Genomic DNA, 26,510 nt, shown 5'->3' with positions numbered 1-26,510 from the left:
AAATGTTTAACATTTATGGTCCATGTCCAGAGAAAACAGGGAAAACCGGCACTATTGTGTGTTGTGGTTGGAAATGGTCATGCCGCTGGCAATAGTGCAGTTGGTAGGTAGGTCGTTCTCTAACCACACGGTTGACGGTTCAATGGCCCGCGATGGTCGATATGTGTCCTTGGGCAAGAAGCTGCTCATGGTGCTTACATATAGCTATATGATGATGAGGATGAATGGGCCATTTATTGTGAAATTCTGAACAACAACCTCCTGCCCTCAGTCAGAGTACTGAAGATGAGTCGTGGCTAGGTCTTTCAACATGATAACGTTTCAAAGAACACAGCCAGGGTAACCATGGAGTGGCTCTGTACGAAGCATATCAAGGTTCTGGAAAAGCCTAGCCAGTCTCCAGACCTCTAAAGGTGATCTGCGTGGAGGAGTGGGCCACCACAGAACAGCGCAACTTAGACGAGGCAGACACTAAGTGTAACAGCAGCATTAAAATATGACAACATGATTTTCAGTGGTTGTCACTGCTACCTCACAGCCAGAAAGAGCCCAGGAGTGTGTTGAGTTTACATGTTCTCCTGTGTCTTCATGTTTTTTCCCCAAAACACCCCAAACAAATAAATGCTTGTTTATTTATATATTTAAATTTGTATTATTCAAACGCTGGATTTATCCTATTAATTGAAAAAAATCAACAGACTAATCGACCTAGTATATATACAGCCACATATTATATATGTTTATACACACACACACACACACACACACACACACACACACACACACACACACACACACACACACACTCACACACACTCACACACACACACACACACACACACACACACACACACACACACACACACTCTATTTTGGGTGGTCTAAGGTGGTCTCTTTCACTTTCCAAGCTCCGGTCCTCTACCAGAGACCAGGAAGCTTGAGGGTTCTGCGCAGTATCCTTGCTGTTCCTAGGACTGCACTTTTCTGGACTGAGATGTCGGATGTTTTTCCAGGGATTTTTTGTAGCCACTCTTCCAGTTTGGGGGTCACTGCCCCCAGTGCTCCGATCAGCACAGGCACCACTGTGGCCTTCACCATCCAAGCCTTCTCCAGTTCTTCTCGGAGCCCTTGGTATTTCTCTAGTTTCTCATGTTCCTTTTTCCTGATGTTGCAATCGCTTGGTATTGCCACATCCACCACCACGGCTTTCCTCTGTTCTTTGTCCACCACCACAATGTTTGGTTGGTTCGCCATTACCATTCTGTCTGTCTGTATCTGGAAGTCCCACAGGATCTTGGCTCGCTCGTTCTCTACCACCTTGGGAGGTGTTTCCCACTTTGATCTTGGGGTTTCCAGTCCATACTCTGCGCAGATGTTCCTGTATACTATGCCAGCCACTTGGTTATGGCGTTCCATGTATCCTTTCCCTGCCAGCATCTTACACCCTGCAGTTATGTGCTGGACCGTCTCAGGGGCCTCTTTGCACAGTCTACACCTTGGGTCTTGTCTGGTGTGGTAGATCTGGGCTTCTATGGCTCTGGTGCTCAGGGTCTGCTCCTGTGCGGCCAGGATGAGTGCCTCTGTGCTGTCCTTCAGCCCAGCCCTTTCAAGCCATTGGTAGGATTTGTTGAGATCAGCCACTTCAGTTATGTTCCGGTGGTACATCCCATGTAAGGGTTTGTCCTCCCATGATGGTCCCTCTTCCAGCATCTCATCCTCTGTTCTCCACTGCCTGAGAAATTCACACAGCACGCCATCTGTCGGGGGCCTTATCCTTAATGTACTTATGGATCTTGGATGTTTCATCCCGGATAGTGGTTTTCACACTCACTAGTCCTCGGCCTCCTTCCTTGCGGCTAGCATATAGTCTCAGGGTGCTGGATTTGGGGTGGAACCCTCCATGCATGGCGAGGAGCTTTCGTGTCTTAACATCTGTGGTCTGTATCTCTTCTTTTGGCCACCTTATTATTCTCGCAGGGTATTTGATCACTGGCAGGGCGTAGCTGTTTATTGCCCGGGATTTGTTCTTGCCATTGAGCTGGCTTCTTAGGACTTGCCTTACTCGTTGGTGGTATTTGGCTGTTGCCGCATTCCTTGTTGCCTGTTCAAGGTTGCCGTTCGCCTGTGGTATTCCAAGGTACTTGTAGTTGTCCTCAATGTCTGCTATTGTTCCTTCTGGGAGTGAGACCCCTTCTGTGTGGATTACCTTGCCTCTCTTTGTCACCATCCTCCCACATTTCTCGAGTCCGAATGACATCCCAATGTCCGAGCTGTAGATCCTGGTGGTGTGGATCAGAGAGTCAATGTCTTGCTCACTCTTGGCGTACAGCTTGATGTCATCCATGTAGAGGAGGTCACTTATGTTGGCCCCGTTCCGGAGTCGGTATCCATAGCCAGTCTTGTTTATCATTTGGCTAAGGGGGTTCAGACCTATGCAGAAAAGCAGTGGGGACAGTGCATCTCCTTGGTATATGCCACATTTGATGGATACTTTGGCAAGTGGCTTCCCATTGGCTTCAAGGGTGGTTCTCCACAACCTCATCGAGTTTGCAATGAAGGCCCTTAGAGTTCTGTTGATGTTGTACAGCTTCAAGCATTCAGTGATCCATGTGTCATTGAGTCATAGGCTTTCTTGTAGTCGATCCAGGCTGTGCACAGGTTGGTGTGTCGCATTCTGCAGTCTTGGGCGACTGTTCTGTCTACCAGGAGTTGGTGTTTGGCTCCTCTGGTATCCTTACCAATGCCCTTCTGTGCTTCGCTCATGTATTGACCCATGTGCCCACTTATCTTAGCTGCGATGATGCCTGACATGAGCTTCCATGTTGTGGAGAGGCAGGTTATTGGCCGTTGGTTGGATGGGACCTTACCCTTTGAGGGATCCTTCAATATCAGTATAGTTCGCCCTTCGGTTAGCCATTCAGGGTGGGTCCCATCCCTTAGCAGCTGGTTCATTTGTGCTGCCAGGCACTCATGGATTGGAGAGTTAGCTTCTTTAGCCAGTAGGCATGGATCATGTCAGGGCCAGGTGCTGTCCAGTTTTTCATACCTGAGACTCTCTGTTGGATGTCTGCCACTGTGATAGTCACTGTATTCTGTTCAGGGAGGTTGCTGTTGTCTTCCCTCAGATCCACCCGCCACTGTGCATCACTGTTGTGTGACGCCTCCCTTTCCCATATACCCTTCCAGTACTGTTCAGTTTCCAGCCTTGGTGGGTCTGCTCTGCTGTTATTGCCCTGCCATTGAGAGTACACTTTCGCAGGTTGTGTTGCGAACAGCCGGTTTATTGGTCTGGCTTTGTTGTCTTTGGTGTATCTCTTTAGGCGGCTGGCCAAGGCTTGTAGCCTTTGCTTGGCAGTGTCGAGTGCTTCAGGTATGGGCATCTGGCTGCATCTCTTGGGCATCGGTCTTTTCATTGCACCTCTCTGAGCCTCTGTCATTTGGCTCACTTTCCTCCGAGCTGCCTTGATTTTTGCCTCCAACCTTCGTTTCGTATTGTTTCTCATGGCTCCCATGTTTGCTCTTATAGCCAAGCACCTCTAGGATCACTGATGCTGAAGTGTATATCAGCTCATTGGTTTCTGTGATTGTTGTGGCAGGGATTGCTCTCAATGCTGCATTCACATCTTCCATGAGACTTTCTGATAGTACTTCACTTAGCCGTTGTAGTTGGCTCGCTCAGTGTATCTGTGCTCATTGGGGCTTCGTACCCAATTTCCGGTTGGGGAGATGGTGAAACCTCACCTCTGACCTGGCGTCCTGGCCCCCCCTTGCCGTAGCATTTGTGTTGTACCTCGTCATATTAATAATAGCAGTTGTCGTTTGTGGATGTTGGAACACTGAGCTACTAGTTGCTTCGCCGTCAGCCTTGAATGTGGGTTTCTCCTTTGCACTTTACTTTTCTTCTTCTTTACTTGAGTAGTAGCATTCCAACAGAGCCTTGTTCTTCTTTCTTGTTCCAGTAGCCCACTTCTTGCCATGGTGCTCTGGTTCCCCAACACCTGACGCAGACCTTGTTAGACCGGGCGACGTCTGAGCCGGTATCTCTTGTGGTTCATTGTCTCTCATCATTATGAGGTAGGCGGTAGCTTGAACACTGGATGCTTATTCGCCTGAACGGGGATTCGAACCGGGGACCACCCTTAAAAGTCCTGCGACTTTACCGATAGAGCTATCCAATATACACACACGAACATGTATATACGTACATACACACTTTTTTTATTAAGATCTAAAAGTAGTTGATATACCAATACATAATTTCAAATATATCCAAGAAAATGCATTTCAGCTTTCAAATGACCTAGTACATGCTTGAACGGAGTTGAAAGAAGTTAGACTTATCTAGTCCTACCCCATGACCTCACCTTTCAATCCGTGTTTATACCCATAATTATTTACCCACTCATTGAGATATAAAAACGCCTACATCACCATATTTACATGTCATTAATTTTGTAATGTTGCTGTCTGGTGGTATGTCTTGTATGTCAGTGCTAGTCTGCCCCAAACTCATCTTTCAGAGTTCAGTGGTTTCCAACCCGAGTTTTCTTGTTTCGACCAGAACAATTAACCAGACCTGGTCTACTCTTTCTTAAATAGTTTTTGAATTTCACTATGTAATAATTTGTTCCTGGCTTTATACATAATCAGAGCGTATGGTAAAATCAAAATTAACGTGGTGGAGTTTGTGTGCCTGAATGGCCCCAGGAGCTATGTTGTCTGGAGCTAAATGGCCCTGGTAGGCGCTTCAAGGCAAACAGTTCCAGGGCGACAGGCCAGGGAGGGAACCTGAGCTTGTGCAAGAGGTTGATTGGTACCAACTAGAAATAGTCTCGCTTTCTTGCGTCTTCTGCTCGAGGATAGGTCACTCACTGTTGTTTGTGCCTATGGGCCGAATGGCAGTGTGGAGTACCCGGCCTTCCTGGGGTCTCTGGAGGGAGTGTTGGAAAGCACTCCAACTGAGGATCCCATCATCTGGGGGATTTCAACGCTTGCATGATTAATGACACTGACACAATGATTGGGAGGAACGGCTTCCCTGATCTGAACCCGAGATGTGTGATGTTATTGGACTTCTGTGCTAGGCACAGACTGGCCATAACTAACACCATGTTCGAACATAAGGGTGTCCATCAGTGGACATGGCACCAGGACACCCTAGGCCGGAGGTTGACGATACACTTTATAGTCGTGTCGCCTGACCTTCGGCCATATACTTTGGACACTCGGTTACAGAAAGGGGCTGAGCTGTCAACTGATCACCACCTGATGGTGAGTAGAATCCGCTGGCTGGAACAGGAGGCTGGAACGACTTGGCAGGCCCAAACATATCGTGAGGGTCTGTTGGGAACGTCTGACTGAATGCAAAGTATGCAGTCCGAAGCTCTTTGCTAAGGGCTGTTCGGTCTCTGTACAACTGGAGGAGCTTGGTTTGCAGTAAGTCAGGCCTGTTCCCGATGCATGTTGGACTTCGGCACGGCTGCCCTTTGTCACCGGTTCTGTTCATTATTTTTATCAACAGACTTTCTAGGCGCAGGCAGTGGCCATAGGGGGTCTAGTTCAGGGACCACAGGATTGCGTTCCTGCTTTTTGCAGACGACATTGTCCTGTTGGCCTCATCGGGCCAGGAACTCCAGCGTGTGCTAGGGGGGTTTGCAGCTGAGTGCGAAGTGGCTGGGATGAGAATTCAGTTCTTCCATGTCTGAGGCCATGATTTTCGACTGGAAAAAGGTGGTTTGCTCTCTCCAGGCTGGAGGAGAGCTCCTGCCCCAGGTGGAGGAGTTCAAGTATCTTGGGGTCTTGTTCACGAGTGAGAGAAGGAAGGAGTGTGATATTGACAGACAGATCGTTGCGGCGGCTGCATTAATGTACTGTGTCTGTCGTGGTAAAGAGGGAGCTGAGCCGAAAGGCAAAGCTCTCAATTAACCGGTCAATCTGCGTTCCAACCCTCACCTATAGTCATGAGCTTTGGGTGATGACCAAAAGGACAAGAACGTGGATACAAGCGGCCGAAATGAGTTTCCTCCACAGGGTGGCTGGGCGCACACTTAGAGAGAGGGTAAGGAGCTCTGTCACCAGGGAGGAGCCAGCTGAGGTGACTCGGGCATCTGGATCAGAAGCCTCCTGGACGCCTCCCGTCATACATAAAGTTTAAACATCTGATGTTTGGTTGACTGACTAATTTTTGACTCATTTGTCCAAAGAACATTATTCCAGAAGTCCTGGTTCACATTCTCTCTGGCAAATGTCAATCTGGCCTTGATGTTATTCTTAGAGAGCAAGGGTTTTCCCCTTGCACACCTCCCATGCAGGTTAAACTTTCTCTTTCTGATCGTAGAGGCATGCACTTTTACATTAACAGTCGCCAGTACCTACTGTAGTTCCTAACGTTTTAGGTTTTTTGGAGACCTCTTTCAACATCTTGTGGTCTGCTCTTGGGGTGAACCTGCCGGGGCGACCAGACCTGGGCATGTTTGCAGTTTTTTTGAAAGCCCTCCACTTGTAGACTTCTGGTCACCCTCGTCTTTTTCTCTACTCTCTCATAACTCAGATTTTATCTATATAAGGAACACCCCCTCCTATCTTTGTTTCTCTGTTTATACACCCTAAATCGTAACCATCACTGTCAAAATACATTCTCTTTACATTATTAATTATGATGTAATTATGATAAGACCTTCAAATTGTATTAATGATGATTTGCTTTAAGTCTAGACATTACTGTTAAACTCATCTGTGTAATACATGCTGCTATTATCAAAATTCTCAAAAGTTCTTTTCAAGGTCAATATATTTATCCGCTTCATGATAGTTATCTTAAGATAAGATAGTCCTTTATTCGTCCCACAATGGGGAATCAATCTTCAGTGTAATGATATTCAGTGTCTCCAAATGTGTTCAGTTCCATTTTCAGTCTATCATAATCTATGATCCTCTGTAACAAAATCCTTTGTGTGTGTCATGCTTAAGGTTTGTTCCAACTCATCTGACTTCACAGATATTAGTATACCAGTGTACTTATTCATACCACTGAGGGTCCGGCCTCTCCATACTCTCCTTGCCTCAGCGTGCTGGTCTTGGGTTGTGGGTCCAGGTTCTGAGGTCGGGTCACCTATAGGTCATACCGTAGGAATGCAATGTCTCCCTTTCCCTGGCCTCCCTAAGCCACAGCATTACCTCCTTTCTCTTCTTCCTCACAGTCTCTGTGTAGTCTTCATTTATGTAGATGTTAGATCCTTTCAACTTCTTGTCTTGTTGCAGTATGCGTGCCTTATCTTTCTCTTTCATCAGCTTTACCACCATTACCCTCGGTCCACGATCAGAAGGTTTCCCGACTGTGTGTGTGTGTGTTTATAGCCTTCTTCTCCTTCATACGGTGTAACTCGTCTCCGCTGTACTCTGGCTCATACAAATAGCTACAAATATCAGACTGTGCTAGTGCACGTTAGAAGTCACTGTATTCCAAATAATTGAGAGCAGGTCCTCCGGCCATTGAATATTAGTGCTGTATGTGTATGCAAGAATAAACAATGGCTATCCAATAAACTGTTGATTTGCCTTTACACAGACATGATTTAACACAGATTTCAAACTTTAACTTAATATAACTTGAAATGTATTCAAAAGAAAAACCGTTAAGCAAGTGAAGACTCTCACCTGGGACGTCCTCTGACAGAAAGGCTGAGTGTCTAGACACAAAGAGTTTCAGCTGCTGATCCAGTACAGAAACATCCAGATCCACAGGCCAGCAGCGAACACCTGAAACACAACAAACTGTCTCATCACTGACCAGCATCCCTGTTGGACTCAAACGAGATGCCAGATTGTTTTCAAAACATAAATATAACTAGATAACTGCTCGTTGTGGTAGAACGAAGGCACGCTGAGCAGCAATCTTAGTCTTTTAGCACGTTTTAGCATGCTCCTGTGGTTTATTCTTTTTAACTTTTCTAACCCTAAGTAAAAAGACTCACTCATTTTCTGTTCTTTTTTTTGTCCGAATTGTTTTTAATTCTTTATTTCTCCTCGGAGGAGCCTCAACCTTATCTCACCCTTCTGTTTGCTTCTTATCAGAAATACAGTTATTTTGGAAGACAATAAAGGTGGGTCTTTTGGGAATTACCCGTGTCACATTCACTTGGAATATGTCATGTTAGAAAATAGATGAAAATCCAACGTAAAATCAATGCTGGTTCAACTATAAATCAATTGATTCTGAGTTAAGTGTTGAGAAATTACCCAGTTAATCCTTTATGTACAGCAGGATCATATGCATCTTTATATTAGAAATGCCATAGCAGTTTTGATGAAACACCTTTTAGCCAAATGTTAATAAACCACATTAATATTTTATTTGTACATATTACACTTGCTTAAATACTACTGTACTTATATTGATTAACACTAAATGGTTAACACTTTTTACAGCCACCCAGGAGTAACTGACAACAAAAAAAACACTGACAACCATTCCACAGACTCAGAAGAAGTTGGGTCAATGCACCTGGAATTCTTTCTTTAGAGTAGAAAAAATTTACCACATGTCCATGAAGCTTGAGGAAAGCTGTGGAATTTTTTTTTTCTACTCCAGAAAGAAGTCCATTTGCGATGACATCACCTGGATGATGAGAACCTTCACCAACATTCAACAAACTCAAACATGTTATTATTTATTATTAACTAATTAATTACAGAGGTTTATCTACAATCAATGCCACATGTTCATTCAGGAGCATCACTTGGGCAGTGTTGGTAATTTGGTGACAAAAATCATAAATCATCATTGGTCCTTCAGGCTTCTGTAATGACAAATCTACCAAAAGTTGCACATCATCCTTTTGTGTTTAAGAGCTGTTCTTCAGTGGAAGAAAGAGACGTACTGGACAAGCAACTGTCTGCTGGTGATTTACCTAGAGTAAATGCAAAAAACAAACACCTTTAATATGCTGATCTTCTCTATGTATTTAACACAGTATTTGCAATTTGTGATATGCATACATTTACCTTAGTATCCTTCATGTGGGTGCATGACATCTTTTTAGCATACTGATAAATCTGTTAAAAGAGGTAAAATAAGTGAAGTGCCTAGAGTGATGAGTTTGCATTTTAAATTTTAATTTTCAATGTTACCAAGTTAAAGCACATATCTTGGTTTGCATCATTCCAACTGGTGTCATCATGTTTTCTGCAGAAAGAGATTTTGTCACTGAATTGAAGTACTGGAAAAGTTGACATGCTAAAGAGTCCCACAACCTGAGGTAATCAAAGAAAAACCATGAGACACCCAAGGTTTCATGCAGCTCTACAACTTCCAAGGACAAAAGTAAAGAGGGAGTAGAACAGATTAACTTCAAAATTAAATGAGTAAAATGCAATGTTAGGCAAATGGTGCAATGTAAAATAAATATGCAAGGCTTACTAGAAAAAAACAATGGTATCTGAAGAAGTCAGCTTCCGAACTGCACACTGTAAGAGGAAGAAATGGGAAACCAAGATAAACACAGATGAACATAGCCTAAACACTGTTATTCTCTGGGTGCACCCACAATGACAGAAAGGTACAAAAAAGCAAAGATTTAAGTTGCATGTTTTCCTATTTAGACAGTACTTGTTTATATCATCACATTTTTATCAAATTTGGTTTTCCTGGCATTTCAGATTAGCACTACTAATGTACGTGTACATCTCATAAAACTGAACTTGCTAAGACTTATATATCTGATTCAGTGCTTTTTAACCCTTTGGCTGAATTACAGTTAAATTAACTGGACATTGTATTTATGTATTTTAGTGTTATTATATTAACATGATTGCTAAAAAACATAATTACATACTGTTAAAGTTCTAGTTCTAGTTTTACTAATTTTTATGGAATCTTCATGAATGTAATTACTACCCGTCAATAAGTGCACATATAGTACTAACATTAATCATTAACTTCACTCAGGCAGACACAGACATGATTTATCTCTAAGTACCAAGCAAAGACGATCCATAATGACTAACCAACAAAAAAAACACCTACACTCTAATTTACTATTGGCTTACCAAGAAAAGTGGCACATTTCACTAATAATTATAATAATAATATTAATCAGCCAAATTAAATTAGCTAATAAAGTTACAAGCACACACTCTCAATCACTAAAGATCACAAACAGCTAATAAAAGTTGGCCAAGTTAAGTTAGCTAGACCCTGCTTAGCTAGTGTTAATAATAACTTGCTACTGGTGGTGTCGCTACTATGGCAAAAGCAATAGCTAATCCTTGTATGACAGTGACAAAGACTATAATATTAATAATTATAAATTATAATTATAATAAAATAATCATTTATACAAAAATCACTCATAACTGTGTAAGACAAACTGCCAAACGAGAAAAAAATAGCAAACTTACTGTATTTAAAGGTTCCAGTATTTCTCCTCCACTGCAGCACAGGATGGTGAATCCCCTTTGTCAGATTTTTCCACTCGACGTGGTTATGAAACGCGATGCGAAAATGCGAAACCTTTAAAAAAGTTCACTGTCCGTTCCATTAGAAATAAGCTTCAAGCTAATGTAAATCACATGAACAAATACAGAACTGTACAGCAGCCGGCTGCGCGGGGATCCGACAATGGGCCAGCGTACAGTAGATGTGTGCAGTAGACAGCTGGTGGTCTGCACCACACGCCTGTGTGAACAACTGAACAGCCCTGTGCTCAATTTCAACACATCCTATGCACCAGTTTTGGGCTACAGAGGCAGCCGGTAAAAGTGTCTACCCCCACCGTGTTTGGGTTTCAAATCTGCCGCGTCAGTGCCGGGTTTGTACTGCGGGAGGAGTGTGTTACGTCCTTCTGGCCTGTAGGTGGCGATTGACTCCCACTTTTGGTCCTGAAACATCGTAGTTGCTTACGTCATATAGCCTCTTGTAGAACAACCAATGATCAGGTCTTTGGTGGCCTAGTGGTTAACGTGCATGGCCACAACGTTTTTTTTTCGAGTCTGAGTGGAAGCAGCTTTTTTATTTTAATTATTGGAAAAACAGCGTCTCATCATCATCATGTGATCACGAGATGACAACGTTGTATTACTTAGTGCATGAATCGCCAAGACCATGAACCGCTGGTCGCGTTATAGTATGAAGTTATGAACGTAAGTAAATTATGGCAAATTATGGCAGTTTAAAACCGAAAATAGGAAGCTGAACGGTGCGCCCTCCCGCGTGCAGCGTTCGATTTATGGCAGACAAGCTACTGTAACCCTGATTTCTTGCTGTTGGTACGGGCAATTTTCTTTACGTGGAATGCTTCTTTAATGCACCACACGGCAAAACAGTACGGCACATGTACACTTTTGTCTTTACGCCGCGCTTATCCAACGCGCGTCACATTTTCTTGTCCCCCGTCAACAAGGACAGGTAGGAACTAATGTTGATGACAAATAAAATCACAGTAGCTGAAATGTCACGTTTCCCAAACATAAAATAAAAAAAAATAAAAAGGAATACTAACTAAGGTTACACTACTACAATTTAAAAAAGTGAATAAGGATGATCTAGACCAGAAGTCTGCCACCGGTAACACCCACGTTTTAAATGAAAAAAACAAACACTGGGAGCCGCGGAGGGCGGCAATATTATATTATTTGAGAACATTCAACATTTGTTTTTTAATCCAAAGAAGACATAAAAGTCGGGGCTCAGAGATCTAACCGATGCTAAAACATTGTCAAGGCATCGACAAGGGCAGCTAACTCGCTTTTCCCTGCTTCAAACAGCTGTTTTAACTGAGAGCAACCTGTGCGGCATCACCGGTCAATCTGTAAACGTATTAATTTTTTTTTGTAAATAAAAATAATGTTTGCCCTGTTCAAACCTGCATGGGGAATTCTGAAAGCGGCTGAGCAACTTCGTAGGAACACATTTCATATGGTACAGGTGAAAGGGACACTAACAACCCAACGCAGCCGAGGCTGTAGCAGCAGAGAAACGCAGATCTTTGTCCTGCGTGTTGATGAGCGTTTCCCATCCCCCAGTGTCACCGCTCTGGGACGTGGATGGCCACGCCCACTTTCATTCACCAGACGGTCATGAAAGAGGAAATAACGAAATAAACAGCTGGTTAACTTTGTGGGAACATGGCTGTAGCTCTGCAATGACTTTATGTGGTACAGGTGAAAGGAGTAATAACGAAATAAACAGCTGGTTAACTTCGTAGGAACACCTTGTAGTAGGAACTGGTATATTTAGAAAACCCAGTAGTCCTAGTGTTAAGGTGTGTGAACTGGGGAGGAGACGGCAGCAGCGACTGAAGAGCGACTGAATAGAGTTGATGTCTTCCCCGCTGACAGGCGCATTCATTTGATAATGCACGTACCTTGGCTGACAGTTCAGTCAAAAACCACACTGAATCTTTATTAAACCGTCCCTGAATAACAAATATGAACTGCAGTTTCTTCCTTGATTATCCATGATTATTATGAAAGAAGCGCAAATCTTCGCCAGTCCAAATTGTTCAATTAATACTGTGTTTACAATAAAGGTAATAAATAATAATATTAGTATTTTCATTTTAAAAAGCACTGCATATTTTAAACGAATGTCGAAGTGCTACAAATAACTTAGATCAGAAAGCTACGATAAATACATGTGTTTATTTTTGCAGAGTAAACGTATGTAGAACAAACTACTTGCTGCATTAATGAGTCTTAGACCTGCAGCTGATCACGTCGCCTGATGCTGCCCTGTCTCCCACGGAGCTTTGTCCCGGAGCTGAGGTATTTCTCACCTGCTGATCGAGTAGTAGCAACACATTAGCATGTCTATGCGCCTCTACGGGGAGGGGGAGGGGTGTGTAGATTTCCTTTGCGACTGTGAGCAAACATGAGACAAGCAAAAGCTTGGTCGAACTCAGATCCAAGTCATTTGAGTACGAAACACATCACATTTCATTCGATCTCGTGTTTCATTCGAGCGGCAGTCGGGAGCTCTCTGCTACGACTGCTGCCCCGCGACCCGTCCACGGATGAGCTTCCATTAAAAATTAAAAGCAGAGGTTTTTTGTTTTTCGTTTTTCTCTAAACGAAAAAAACAGCTTAAAATTCAAGTCCGTGTGTTTTTGTTAAAAAATATTTTTGTTCAGTTTATTGGTTTGTAATGCGGTGCTTTTATTCAGGATAGATGGACGGATGGGAAATCAAAGTTTTGAAACGTACACGGGCTGAATAAGTCACATCAGCCACTCATTCAGTTACAATGACACGCACAGTCAAAACAAATTCTCGCTACATCTAGTGCGCCACTCCCCCGTTCCTCTCGTAGCCCGCATTTGCACATCCATACATTTGTGTATTGGTCACTCTCTGTCTGGACACATGACTCCGAAACACGTCACGTGTTTGTGTAAGAGTTTGATGTCGCCACCAAATTATAAGCAGAGGTAACGAGAGAACGACTTTTTGTTTTCCGTTTGTCTCTAAACAATAAAACATATTAACTCCAATTCCGTGTCTTTTTGTAAAAAACAAATATTTTTGCCTATTTTATTGGTTTGTTCGGCGGTGCTTTGATTAAAATCCGTTTGCCGCTCATCGAAAGAGAAACGAAAACGCCGGTGAAAGTGGCTGGATGGACGGATGGGAAATAAAAATGTTGAAACGTACACGGGTCGAATAAGTCTCTCAGCCACTCAGTTACAATGACACGCACAGTCAAAACAAGTCAAACTGCAGTTCTGCAGACACAGTGTAAACGCGTAGGAACAAACATGTTGCTGTAATGCGTCGCTGTAGATCTGCTGATTTCTGGCGTCCTGTCAAAATTACGACCGACAACTGCTGTAAAACAAATTCCTATGATTATTACGGTTATTTACGTAAAATCTACGACTATTGGAAAACATTCATTAACAAGTTGTGGAAGTTTAAAACCTAAATAAGCGGCTGTAGTCGCAGATGGACTGCGCTCTACGTCTTTACTTGCGCATTCAAATTATATTAATTAAACCGCGACGCATAATCATGGTATTATGTGAAGCCAATATGTTGTATCAGATGTTAGAGCGGTGGGTGTGTACATATTTTTAAGAGACGCCTTCTATTTAAAGACACGAAAAAGCTGAGGAGAATGAAAACAAGAATGTGTTGCTGCTGTGGCGCTGCCTGTTTTAAACCACACAGAACGATTATAACTTTGCAGTGAACAGAAAACAGCTAAGCCATCAACAAGTTGTTGCCCTTCACACTCCCCATGTTTTAGCACACAACAGATACTTAATAGTAAAGACTTAATAGTAAAATAGGTCTGGTGTAATATATGTGTGTTACAGGTAGAAATGAACAGTCGGACCTCAGTTACGCTGTAGTGCTTTGGAGGCTTCTAATCAACGCTGCGCCACCTGGTGGTTAAAACGAGACTAGCGTCCTGATTTTTTCCAGCCGGCTGCAGGATTAAAAATCTTTAGTCAGCGACGCACTCGCTGCGCCGTGGCGACGCGGCGGTACTGCAGTAAAAACCCTAGTCACTTTGAACCGCTGCCACTGTATATGTGGACAGAGGAGCTGAAAACTAGCTTCCGGATACTAAGAAGAAACTGGAAAAAAAGGTTAGGACAGAATGGTCAATTAACTAGCATGCCTGGATTTTTTTTTCTCCCCTCATGAACCTAAAGGGCAGTCAAACGTCTGGGAAGGTATACCTGACATCCTAACACAGGTGTGAATTGCTCCCTTTGTTACGTAAAAGGACCAACACAGGGGGGAGCTGGGAGCTGTGGTGGGGGGAACTGACCAATTTCAACAAAACCTGTGTGAACCTCTGTTTCACTTTGCCATCTTAGAGAGACATCAACACACCTGAGGTGTTTTCTTTTGGGACATTTGTTAATAAAAAAACACTTTTACACAAATGCAAATAATAAAAGGCATCTGACCCAACCAAAAACACGCACTAAAAAAACATGACAACAGAAATCCCTGGAAGCAGCGGATCAATAAGTAAAAATTAATAATACAAAGTGAGTAAATACATTTCAATTACTTACTGCTCTTTTCAGAGCACAAAAATACTTCCATCATTAGAGGCCAGGCCAGGAATCAAACCACCAACCTTTGGATCTCAAGACAAGCGCTCTACCACGTGAGCTACGAAGCTAGCAACAATGACCCAGCCACTCTGGCTAAGCTGTTGTTCTAGTGGGTGCGCTTATGTCTTTTTTTCCCAGAGTGAAACATACAATCATTTTTACCGAAAGAGTCAGAACTCCAATGTGGCCCATTCCAGCACTTGAGAGAAGCGGCTTCACTCGCTCTGTGGCTGAGCAGATTCATTTACATGCATTGAATACAAGTGGGCGCACTCTCCTTTCTGTAACAGAAACACACAGGAACACACAAGATTTTGTGCTTCCTTTTGACAGACCTCAGACCTATTGGGCCCTATTGGGCCCCACAGTACCAGTGTTTTTGCTGTGTGTTTTCATGTCTCCATGAGAGGACCACAGCACAGCCTGTGACAGGGCTGGTGAACACAGGCTCACACACAAAATTCTGTGCTTCCTTCTGACAGACCTCAGACCTATTGGGCCTTATTTGGGACTATTGGGCCCCACAGTACCAGTGTTGGTTCTGGCCTGTGTCAGGACTGATAAACACAGACTCACACAGGTTTTGTTGAAGTGGCTCAGCGTGCCTCCCCCCTGTGGTGCGCAGGTAACGGCCCCGTTAGTAGAACAAAGGCAGCCGATCAGGTAAGGCAGCGTACGAATCGACTGCCTCGTAGGTAGTCCTCCCAAAGTGAGTGTTGGCTGCTCCGTAGGCATTCTAGTGAATTGTGCTGTGAAGTTTGAGTAAAGTTACGAGCTGCTGCTTGTTGTGTTTTGAACTGTCGAGAGTAGTGTTAATAAAGTGTAAGTTAATAAAGTGTGGTTTATTAAATATCAGATCTCTCATCTAAATCCCTGTTATTAAATGACTTGATAAGTGACCACAACAGATCTGTTCTGTCTCACTGAAACCTGGCTGCAGCAGGATGAATGTTAGTTTAAACGAGTCAACTCGAATGAGACACATCAACCATCATGTTTCTAGAAGTACAGGTTAGAGGAGTAGGAGTAGCATCAATTTAAACTCAGATTTACCCATTACTCCTAAACCCAAACATAGTTATAACTCATTTGAGAGCCTCGCTTTGGGCCTTTCTCACCCAGACTCTAAAACTCAGAGGCCAGTTGTGGGTTGTATTGTTTATTGTCCAACTGCCCCATATTTCTTCAGTTCTTAACTGAATTCTCTAAATTCTTATCTGACTTAGTTCTTAGCACAGATAAAGTCAATGCAGTGGGAGACTTTAACATTCATGTAGATTGACAGTATTTGTCTCAGCACTGCTTTTAACTCATTAATAGACACCATTGGTTTTACTCAGCATGTAAATGAACGATCATTTTAATCACACCCTGGATCTTGTGCTGACATATGGGGTTGAAATTGTTAATTTAATAGTTCTTCCACAAACCCCTCTGTTATCTGACCATTTATTATTAACTTTAATTAAATTTAGCATATTTGACCTTGCAGCAGCTGGAAAGAAATCTTACTATAGCAGATGTCTATCTGATGATGCTGTTGCGAGATTAAAGCAGATGATTCCATCATCTTTTGCCTCAATGTCTTGTAGATACACAGAGAACAGTCACCTTAATCCTTATGAACAGGTTGATTGCCTTGTAGATGATGCTGCAGCTTCTCTACGTGCCAAGTCAGACACAGAGGTTAGGATAATAAAGGTGGCAGTAGTGTGACATTGCGAGGATGCAATCCACCGCAATCTTCCACAGAAGAACACCCACTACAGGACTAACAGCATGCACGGTTTATAAATACATTCTAACAGAGCTATGACAATGGCCAGCTGGTCTGGTATAGTACATAGCATAGTACAACCCTGAAGCTGAAGAGGCTGCTGAAGTCACCACATTTTGGCTGATGCAAGATGTGTCTCAATGGTAATGTCGCATTTACTTCAATTTATTTGCTAATGCTAACACTTGTGCTAAATGGCCTATGCAGCTTTAATATTCATAACATTACTTACCTGGAAAACTCTCTTAATAGACAACACAGCTGAAATAATATAATCGAATAAAATCTGTTTTTGTCTTACTTGCGCTACTGCTCTGGCATAATTTTACTAAAAGATTGTGCATTAATATTCAGAGCAATCACTGCATGACCTACCTGGAAACAAAGAATTGGTTCAAATTATGTATTGACCAAACATATTTTTACTGCTTTTAGTAATTTTTTTAGAAATGTTTTTTGATCATTCTTGAGATACAGAGATTACTGTCAGGTTTATCAAGTGTATCTAGTGAGCTGACGCTGGGGATTCCTGGGGTAAAGAATCTGAGTTGCCATCTCTTCCTGCTTGGTGTGTAGATCAAGGCAGAGTTTCTTGACGGATAAAACAATCACTGTATGTTGGATTTAGACCACCTGTGGAATAACTCATTTACCATTTGAGTAGAAACTTTTATTTCATTCTATTCTTTCTTTCCTTTATGCAAATAATGTAAATAAATAATCCCTTGTGCAAACCTGGCGAATAAAAACAAATCCGATATGTGTTTTTTGTGTGTGCAGTGCTCATCAAGAATTTTTTTAAACAATTGAATTTTTAATTTACAGTATATTTACACATGCTTTTTTCTTATGGTTGGTTCTTTACTTTATAGCTTACCATATAAACCTGGTAATTTCAATACTATGATTTCCTGAACAAAAGTGTTTTCCTCTCATAAAAACAGAGTTTAGTGAAATATGTAATAGTCAAAGCCAACTTTATTTTCAACCAGAAAATGCACCATTTCTCCAAAGCTGGAACAAATGGTTATCTTTACACTCCATTGCGCAATGTATAGGTAACTGAGTGAGTTGAGAAGTCTGGGGGTTTGAGGACAGAAGCTTTTGCAGGGCCTTGCAGTGGAAATGCTTGATAGAGGTTGGGTAAACAGACCATGTCCTGGGTAGTTGAGAACTTGGTTATGTTGGAGATTTGTTTCTGCAGCAGGACAGGTGTAGTTGTAGACAGATGACCAGGGATGATCTGGTGGTCCTTGTTCTCATCACTATTTGGAAGAAGCAGAAGCAGTGCTCTACCAAATGGAAGCTGTGGCCATCACCTCATCAAAAAAAAAAAAAAAAAAGGTACTGCAATCAGAATTGTAGATTAGTGAAATTATTATGCAGGTCACAACCTTCTCTAATGTAACGATAAAAAATACCAGACAAAAAAATTAAACAGGACAGTGCTAAAACAACAGATAAACATAGTTTATATAACAATTCAAATATAAAATCTAAACACTCTATACCAGGGGTGCTCACACTTTAAGTCATAATTAATAGTCATAAATAATCATAATTAACCATTCTAAAACAAAAAATAATGCTTAAAGCTAATAAATTCCATTGGTGCTTTAGGGAAAGTATGTGGGGGTAGCGAAGATAACAATGGTGCGGGAGCTGTTGCCAACTCCCCCACTATGTGACTATGTACATCTTTTGCCATTACCCTCAAAACACATTTCCAAATGTTCATCAGTCATAGTGGAGCGGTATTTGAACTTAATTATCTTCATGTGGGAAAAGACTGACTCTTAAATATGTGGAGTCAAATAATGCAGTCAAGGAGGTAGCACATTTCCTAATGTTGGGGTACTTCCCCTCTGCTAGTAAGTTCCAGAATTGTCCATGAGCTCTGGACTTCAGCTCAATGTCGGCTTGTAGTTTTAAAATCTCATCTTTAACTCCAGAATTGGTCAGGTAAAATAGTGTTGCAATTTTTGATGCAAGTGAATCAACCTCCACATTTTTCCGAAAAGGATAGCACATGAATGTAGCTACTGGCTCCAGCAAAATCTTGAAAGTGTTTTTCAAACTGACAGACAACTGTTACTCTGCTCTGTGTAGTGTGTACTGTCAAGTTGCACACAGGCCTTCCCTTGCACAGCTCTGCTGCCAGGTTCTGGAAGTTTGCCGAATCATGGCGCTGCAGTTTTGAGGACAGATGTTGCAGTTTTCGTTTGAAAGCATTAACTGAGCTGATCATATTGATCACTGTTTTGTCTTTTCCTTGTAGCTCTAGATTGAGGTCGTTCAACATGTTTGTCATATCAGTTAAAAGTGCCAAGTCTACCAGCCACTAATTTATTTGCTTGTACTCTGCATGTCCAGTTACACAGAAAAACTCCTTAATCTCCAGACAGAGCTCTCGAAATCTTTGTAGAAATTTCCCTCGACTGGGCCACCTCATGTCAGTGTGTAGCAACAAGTCAGAGTGGTCGCCATTAGCCTGCTCCAGATGTGCACGGATTAACCGCCTTTGAAGATCTTCATTGCGACATCCATGATCTCTTTCATGTTGAGCATTTTAGCACATAACGCTTGTTGGTGGATTATGCGATGGTAAGTCAAAAAGTCAGTGAGAAACACTTGCAATTTCCAATGTCCTTCCACATTTGCTGGGTTAAATCCTCAGCTATGGCTTCACTGTATACACTGTGTAACTGGACTTCTTGACAGCTGGAGAGCTTTGAAGGGCACTTTTACATTTCTCCATCTTAGAAGGCCTTATTAACGATGATGTGACTTACTCAGAGTGAGGCTTCGGTGGTGGCTTGTGTAAAAAATGACTGCTTTCCCAACAACTGGGATTTTAGTTCTTTTACCTTTCTTTTCCTAAGCTCGCTTTTCAGCAGGAATTCAGTGCAGCCGGAAATGCCACTCCACATTTCCCGTCTTTGATATTGCGATGGTAGACCAGCAGATGAGGCAAACCCACATTTTTATAACTTTTTTTGAGAAAAAAAAAGTGAAAGTGAAAAATTGGCGATAACTGACTAGCTTGTTAGCTTTGCTGCACTTGGAGCCATTTTTTGCGCATGTCAAAAAAATCAGATGCCATATGACTGGCTGTCATGTATATCAATCAAGAGACGGAATGGATGATAGGCTGACGTTTATTTTTTATTGCCATGCGATCTACTAATAGTACCTTGGCGATCGACTGGTAGATCGCAATCGATGTATTGAGCACCCCTGCTCTATACTATTGCCCAGGAAATGATCTTACTGTTGGTAAATGTACATACCTTCACTACTGAGATGAGCAACAGATGTCTGTGTACCAACAGTCACTGTGATTTCTCTGTCTGACAACCTCCTTGCCTGGTGGTAAATGGGATGAGCCCTCCTACAGTATAGAAAAAGACAATGTTACATTTACTGTAAATTGTATTATTGTAATAGTTCTACAAATATAATGGCCATGGTACACAAGCTATAGGTAACTGACGAGATAAGCAGCACTTGTACAGACCTGATTAATTAGCAACCAAGCTTGCAACACAACACAAAATTTGAAAATTGGCATAACCCCAAATCCCAAATCGATTTAGGCTGTGAAACAGGACAGAGTAATAACAGACATAACTGCATTCATCTGCAATTTTTATGGTAGTGATCACCCAGCTGTAGCTCTAAAAGTGCAAAGGGCTAATGGCACGCTAAAGACTAACGCAATACACAAATAGGACTGGCGGCACATTTCATCCACCGCTCCCGGCCCGTAGACACCTGAAGGCCGATAGCCGTTAGCCATTTTCTCCACACAGGTGTGTGGTTGCAGTAGTCCACAGAAGCAAATTTCAATGTAACAAAGGCTCGGTCGACTGGCTGTAGCCGTTAGCATAGCTAGCTATTAGCTTGCCTTACACATGTGGGTTACTACATTTCAAACACACAAACTGACATATTAAGATATTATAAGTATAAAGATACTTACTACAGTGAGTGGATGACAGACTGTAGGAACAGATCCTTTCTTTAATCAGAGCTAAGTCAGACCTGTCCCCAATGCATGTTGGACTTCGGCAGGGCTGCCCTCTGTCTCATGTTCTGTTCATTATTTTTATGGACAGAACTTCTAGGCGCAGGCCGGGATCTGTCGTGGTGAAGAGGGAGCTGAGCCAAAAGGCAAAGCTCTCAATTTACCGGTCAATCTGCGTTCCTACCCTCACCTATGGCCATAAGCTTTGGGTCATGACAGAAAGGACAAAATCACAGATACAAGCAGCCAAAATTAGTTTTCTCCGCAGGGTGGCTGAGGCACCTAGAAAGGTTGAGAAGGTTTGGATGCCTCCTGGACGCCTCCCTGGAGAGGTGTTCCGGGCATGTCCCACCGGTAGGAGGCCCCGGGAAAGACCCAGGACTCGCTGGAAAGACCATGTCTCTCGGCTGGCCTGGGAATGCCTTGGGGTCCCACCAGAAGAGCTGGAGGAAGTGTCCGGGGAGAGAGATGTTTGAAACTCGTTGCTCAGACTGCTGCCCCCGCGACCCAGCCCCGGATAAGTGGTTGAAAATGGATGGATGGAATCATAATTAATTAGTGGTCTTTACTTCTTGTAGATGTGTGCAGTGTGTTTTGTATATAATATAAAGTGTGTTTGTAAATTAATACTTTAATTAATAATCATATCAACATGTTGATTTTGTGGTATACTCTGCCACAATATTAATGTTACGTTTTGAACACAATCAAAACATGCGCTTCCCATTTTAAGGAACGGTTTAGGCCATCATTCTCGTTATTGTTCACAGCTCAGGCTCTGTGGCGTGCAGCTAGTACTACAGTTCTTTTGTGATTCTTTCATATGAATCCTTAAAGATCGTTCATTTGTTCGTTCATTCAATTGTCACGTGACAGCCAAGCCACACAGGCTCTATAGCAAGCGGAATCCCTCCAGTTTGTTCACGATTCATTCATACGAATCCTTAATTGATTGTTCATTTGTTGGTTCAGGTGTCATGTGGAGGTCTTTGTGTTGACTGATGCCAACTGACTGACGGCTGACTGACGGTAAGCGTATCGCGTCACTTCCGGTTACTGAGGTTTGCTGCCGCTGTGTGTGTACAGCGTTACTCTCCGCTCTTTTCTAAATATTATCGTTTTATATCCGATAGCGACTGCTAAAAGTTTCAAAACAAGCTTGTAACACTCAAGCATCTTTTCCTTTCATTAAACGTCCTGCTAATTTACACTGTTATCTAAGTGTTTTCTCCGCTAGCGTAGCTCCTAGCTTACTTTCCTGCTATGGCTTCCCTCTTTTCCTCTCCCTCTCGCTCTGTTCGGTGCTCGGTGTGTCTTATGTTTAGCTTATCCTCCGCCTCCTTTAGTGATGGTAATGGTATCTGTAATAGGTGTACGCTAGTTGCAGGGTGGGGCGGCACGGTGGTGCGGTGGGTAGCACTGTCGCCTCACAGCAAGAAGGTTCTGGGTTCGATTCCCGGAGGCGGACCTGGTGCCTTTCTGTGTGGAGTTTGCACGTTCTCCCCGTGTTTGCGTGGGTTCTCTCCGGGTTCTCCGGCTTCCTCCCACGGTCCAAAGACGTGCATTAGGTTGATTGGCTTCTCTCCATTGCCCGTAGGTGTGAGTGTGTGTGTGAATGGTTGTGTGTCTATGTGTTGCCCTGGCGACCCATCCAGGGTGTACCCTGCCTCTCGCCCGTAGCCAGCTGGGATAGGCTCCAGCACCCCCGTGACCCCGCACTAGGGAGTAAGCGGTTAAGAAAATGGATGGATGGATGGATAGTTGCAGGGTTGGAGGCGAGGTTGTTAGACTTAGAGTCTCGGCTTCGCACTTTAGAAAACAGGCCAGCTAGCCAGGTCCCTTTAGCCGGTGCGGAGCCTCCTAGCTTAGCTGCTACCAGTCCCCCGGCAGGTCCCAGGCAGCTGGGCAACGACTGGGTCACGGCTCGTAAGAAACGTAGCTTTAGGCAGGCACCCACGGTGCACCACCAACCGCTTCACGTTTCAAACAGATTTTCCCCACTCAGCGACACACCCGCTGAGAAACCCACTCTGATCATTGGTGACTCCATAGTCCGAAACGTGAAGTTAGAGAATCCAGCGGTCATAGTTAGGTGTTTGCCTGGGGCCAGAGCGGGCGACATTGAGTCTTATCTTAAGCTCCTGTCTAAGGATAAGCGTAAGTACGCTAAGATCGTAATACTGGCAGGAGCTAATGACGCCCGGTTACGCCAATCGGAAGTCACTAAAACTAACATTGAGTCGGTGTGTTCGTTCGCCAAAACAATGTCGGACTCCGTAGTTTTCTCTGGACCCCTCCCCAATGTGACCAGCGATGACATGTATAGCCGGCTGTCATCGCTCCACCGCTGGTTGTCTAGGTGGTGTCCTGCAAACGATGTGGGCTTTGTGGCTAATTGGAGCACTTTTTGGGGAAAACCTGGGCTGATTAGAAGAGACGGCGTCCACCCCACGTTGAACGGAGCCTCTCTGCTCTCTAGTAACATGGCCATGTTGCTTAGTCCCCCCACTCCGTGACAACTCAGAGTGGAGCCCAGGACGCAGAGTCGCAGTCTTACACGCCTCTCTGCATGTTCTCTACAGCCGCGACCCACTCTTAGTCTTAGTTATCGCATAGAGACTGTGTCTGCTTCTCGACCACCTAAACTATACAAGTCACAAACAAATCAAAGAGGAGTGACTTACCAGAATTTAATAAACATCAAAACAGTTCCTCTTACGGAACAAAGTAATAGTAAGCTAATAAAGTGTGGTTTATTAAATATCAGATCTCTCTCATCTAAATCCTTTTTAATAAATGACTTGATAAGTGACCATCACATAGATCTGTTCTGTCTCACTGAAACCTGGCTGCAGCAGGATGAATATGTTACTTTAAATGAGTCGACTCCAATGAGTCACATCAACTATCATGTTCCAAGAAGTACAGGTAGAGGTGGAGGAGTAGCAGCAGTTTATAAATCAGATTTATTAATTACTCCTAAACCTAAACATAGTTATAACTCATTTGAGAGCCTCACTGAGCCTTTCTCACCCAGACTCTAAAACTCAGAAACCAGTTGTGTTTTGTATTGTTTACCGTCCTCCTGCTCCATATTCAGAGTTCTTAACTGAATTCTCTGAATTCTTATCTGACTTAGTTCTTAGCACAGATAAAGTCATTGTAGTGGGAGACTTTAACATTCACGTAGATGTTGACAGCAACTGTCTCAGCACTGCTTTTAACTCATTAATAGACACTATTGGTTTTACACAGCAGGTAAATCAACCCACTCATCGTTTTAACCACACTCTAGATCTTGTCCTGACATATGGAGTTGAAATTGATAATTTAATAGTTCTTCCCCAAAACCCTCTGTTATCTGACCATTTCTTATTAACTTTTGAATTTAGCACAACTGACCCTATAACAGCTGGAAAGAAATGTTACTATAGCAGATGTTTATCTGACAATGCTGTTGCCAGATTCAAGCAGATGATTCCATCATCTTTTGCCTCAATGTCTTGCAGATACACAGAGAACAGTCACCTTAATCCTTATGAACAGGTTGACTGTCTTGTAGATGATGCTGCAGCTTCTCTACGTACAATGTTAGACACAGTGGCTCCTCTGAAGAAGAAGACAGTGAATCAGAGGAGGTTAGCTCCGTGGTATAACTCAGACATCCGCAGTCTAAAGCAAAGGACTAGACAACTAGAAAGACAGTGGCGTTCCAACAAAATAAATGTAAACTGCATTGCATGGAAGGACAGTCTAATGAAATATAAAAAAGCACTTTGTGCTGCTAGAAAAACATATTATTCCTCCCTAATTGAGGAAAACAAAAACAACCCCAGGTTTCTTTTCAGCACTGTAGCCAGGCTGACAAAGAGTCATAGCTGTATTGAGTCTACTATCCCCTTAAATCTCAGCAGCAATGACTTTATGAACTACTTTACTAATAAAATTATTATCATTAGAAAAAACATTCAGCAGCGACTTCTTCCAAATGACAGAAAGCACTGTCTAGATCCATTAACTTTAAATTTATTAAATCCTCTGTCTTACCTAGACAGCTTCTCCCCCATAACTCATATGGAGTTAACCTCAATAATCAACTCTTCCAAGTCGTCCACTTGTCTTTTAGATCCAATCCCAACCAGATTACTCAAAGAAGTTCTACCTTTAATCAGCTCATCCATATTAAATCAAATCAACCAATCTTTACAACTAGGCTATGTACCACAGGCTTTTAAGGTGGCTGTGGTCAAACCTCTATTGAAAAAACCAACCCTTGACCCTGGACAACTAGCCAACTATAGGCCCATTTCAAATTTACCCTTTATTTCCAAGATTCTGGAAAAAATCGTGGCTAAACAATTATCTGACCACCTTAGTGGGAATAACCTGTATGAAGATTTTCAGTCAGGATTTAGAAAACATCATAGCACAGAAACAGCTCTGGTTAGAGTCACTAATGATCTTCTATTAGCTTCGGACAATGGTCTAGTTTCTGTCCTTGTCCTGTTAGATCTTAGTGCTGCATTTGATACAATTGATCATCACATTCTATTACAGACACTAGAACATAGAATCGGGATTAATGGAACAGCATTGGGATGGTTTAAATCCTATTTGTTGAACAGATTCCAGTTTGTTCATGTTAATGATAAATTCTCCACACGCACAAGGATTAGCTATGGAGTTCCACAGGGTTCTGTGCTGGGTCCAATTCTGTTTAGCTTATACATGTCTCCTCTAGGTGAGATTATTAGAAAGCATTCTATTAATTTTCATTTTTACGCAGATGATACTCAGCTATACATGTCCTTGGAACCAAATGAAACAGATCAACTAGTCAAAATTTAGGGTTGTTTAAAAGACATCAAATCCTGGATGTCCCAAAACTTCCTTCAACTAAACTCAGATAAAACCGAGATTCTTATTGTTGGGCCTAAAAATCTGAGAGAGACACTATTGAGTCAGATAGCCACCCTGGATGGCATAACATTAGCTTCAGATTCTACTGTGAGGAACCTTGGTGTCATCTTTGACCAGGATCTCTCTTTTACATCATACATTAAACAAATCTCCAGAACCGCCTACTTCCACCTTAGAAATATAGTTAAAATCAGAAGCATCCTCTCTCAGAGCGATGCAGAGAAACTGATCCATGCATTTGTTACCTCTAGGCTGGACTACTGTAACTCCTTACTCATAGGATGTCCTAACAGCTCCTTAAAAAACCTACAGCTCATTCAAAATGCTGCAGCCAGAGTTCTGACAGGACTTAGAAAGAGAGATCACATTTCTCCTACATTAGCTTCTCTGCACTGGCTGCCTGTAAAATGTAGGATAGAATTTAAAATTCTCCTACTCACATACAAAGTACTCAATGATAAAGTTCCTTCTTATCTTAAAGACCTTATAGTTCCTTATGCTCCCAGCAGAACACTTCGTTCTCAGAGCGCTGGGCTACTTGCGGTTCCTAGAGTGTTTAAATGTAGAACAGGGGGCAGAGCTTTTAGCTACCAAGCTCCTCTCCTCTGGAACCAGCTCCCTCTTCAGGTTCGAGAAGCTGACACACTCTCCACCTTTAAGATTAGGCTTAAAACCTTCCTTTTTGATAAAGCTTATAGTTAGAGATGGTTCAGGTCAC

At 42.7% G+C, this 26,510-nt stretch overlaps 1 protein-coding gene across 15 annotated transcripts in view; it reads right to left on the bottom strand.

Moving 5' to 3' along the window:
* Nucleotides 1-26,510, bottom strand: part of map1sa (microtubule-associated protein 1Sa) — a 56,858-nt gene that overhangs the window by 26,307 nt on the left and 4,041 nt on the right. For 2 of the 15 annotated variants that reach the window (XR_008694641.1, XM_029146028.3), the window contains exon 2: nt 7,657-7,758. Coding sequence is in view for 1 of the 15 variants with exons in the window: in XM_029146028.3 (XP_029001861.1) it covers nt 7,657-7,758 (102 nt within the window). In the remaining 14 variants the exon portion in view is untranslated. Of the gene's footprint in view, nt 1-7,656; nt 7,759-9,003; nt 18,193-20,135; nt 20,237-20,827; nt 21,316-26,510 lie in introns of all 15 variants that reach the window. The other 13 variants (XM_055508661.1, XM_041070507.2, XM_055508655.1 and 10 more) reach the window with 13 other exon arrangements.

Source organism: Betta splendens, chromosome 4 (genome assembly GCF_900634795.4).
Source record: "Betta splendens chromosome 4, fBetSpl5.4, whole genome shotgun sequence".
Taxonomy (NCBI): Eukaryota; Metazoa; Chordata; class Actinopteri; order Anabantiformes; family Osphronemidae; genus Betta; species Betta splendens.
This window is presented reverse-complemented; position numbering and strand designations above follow the sequence as displayed.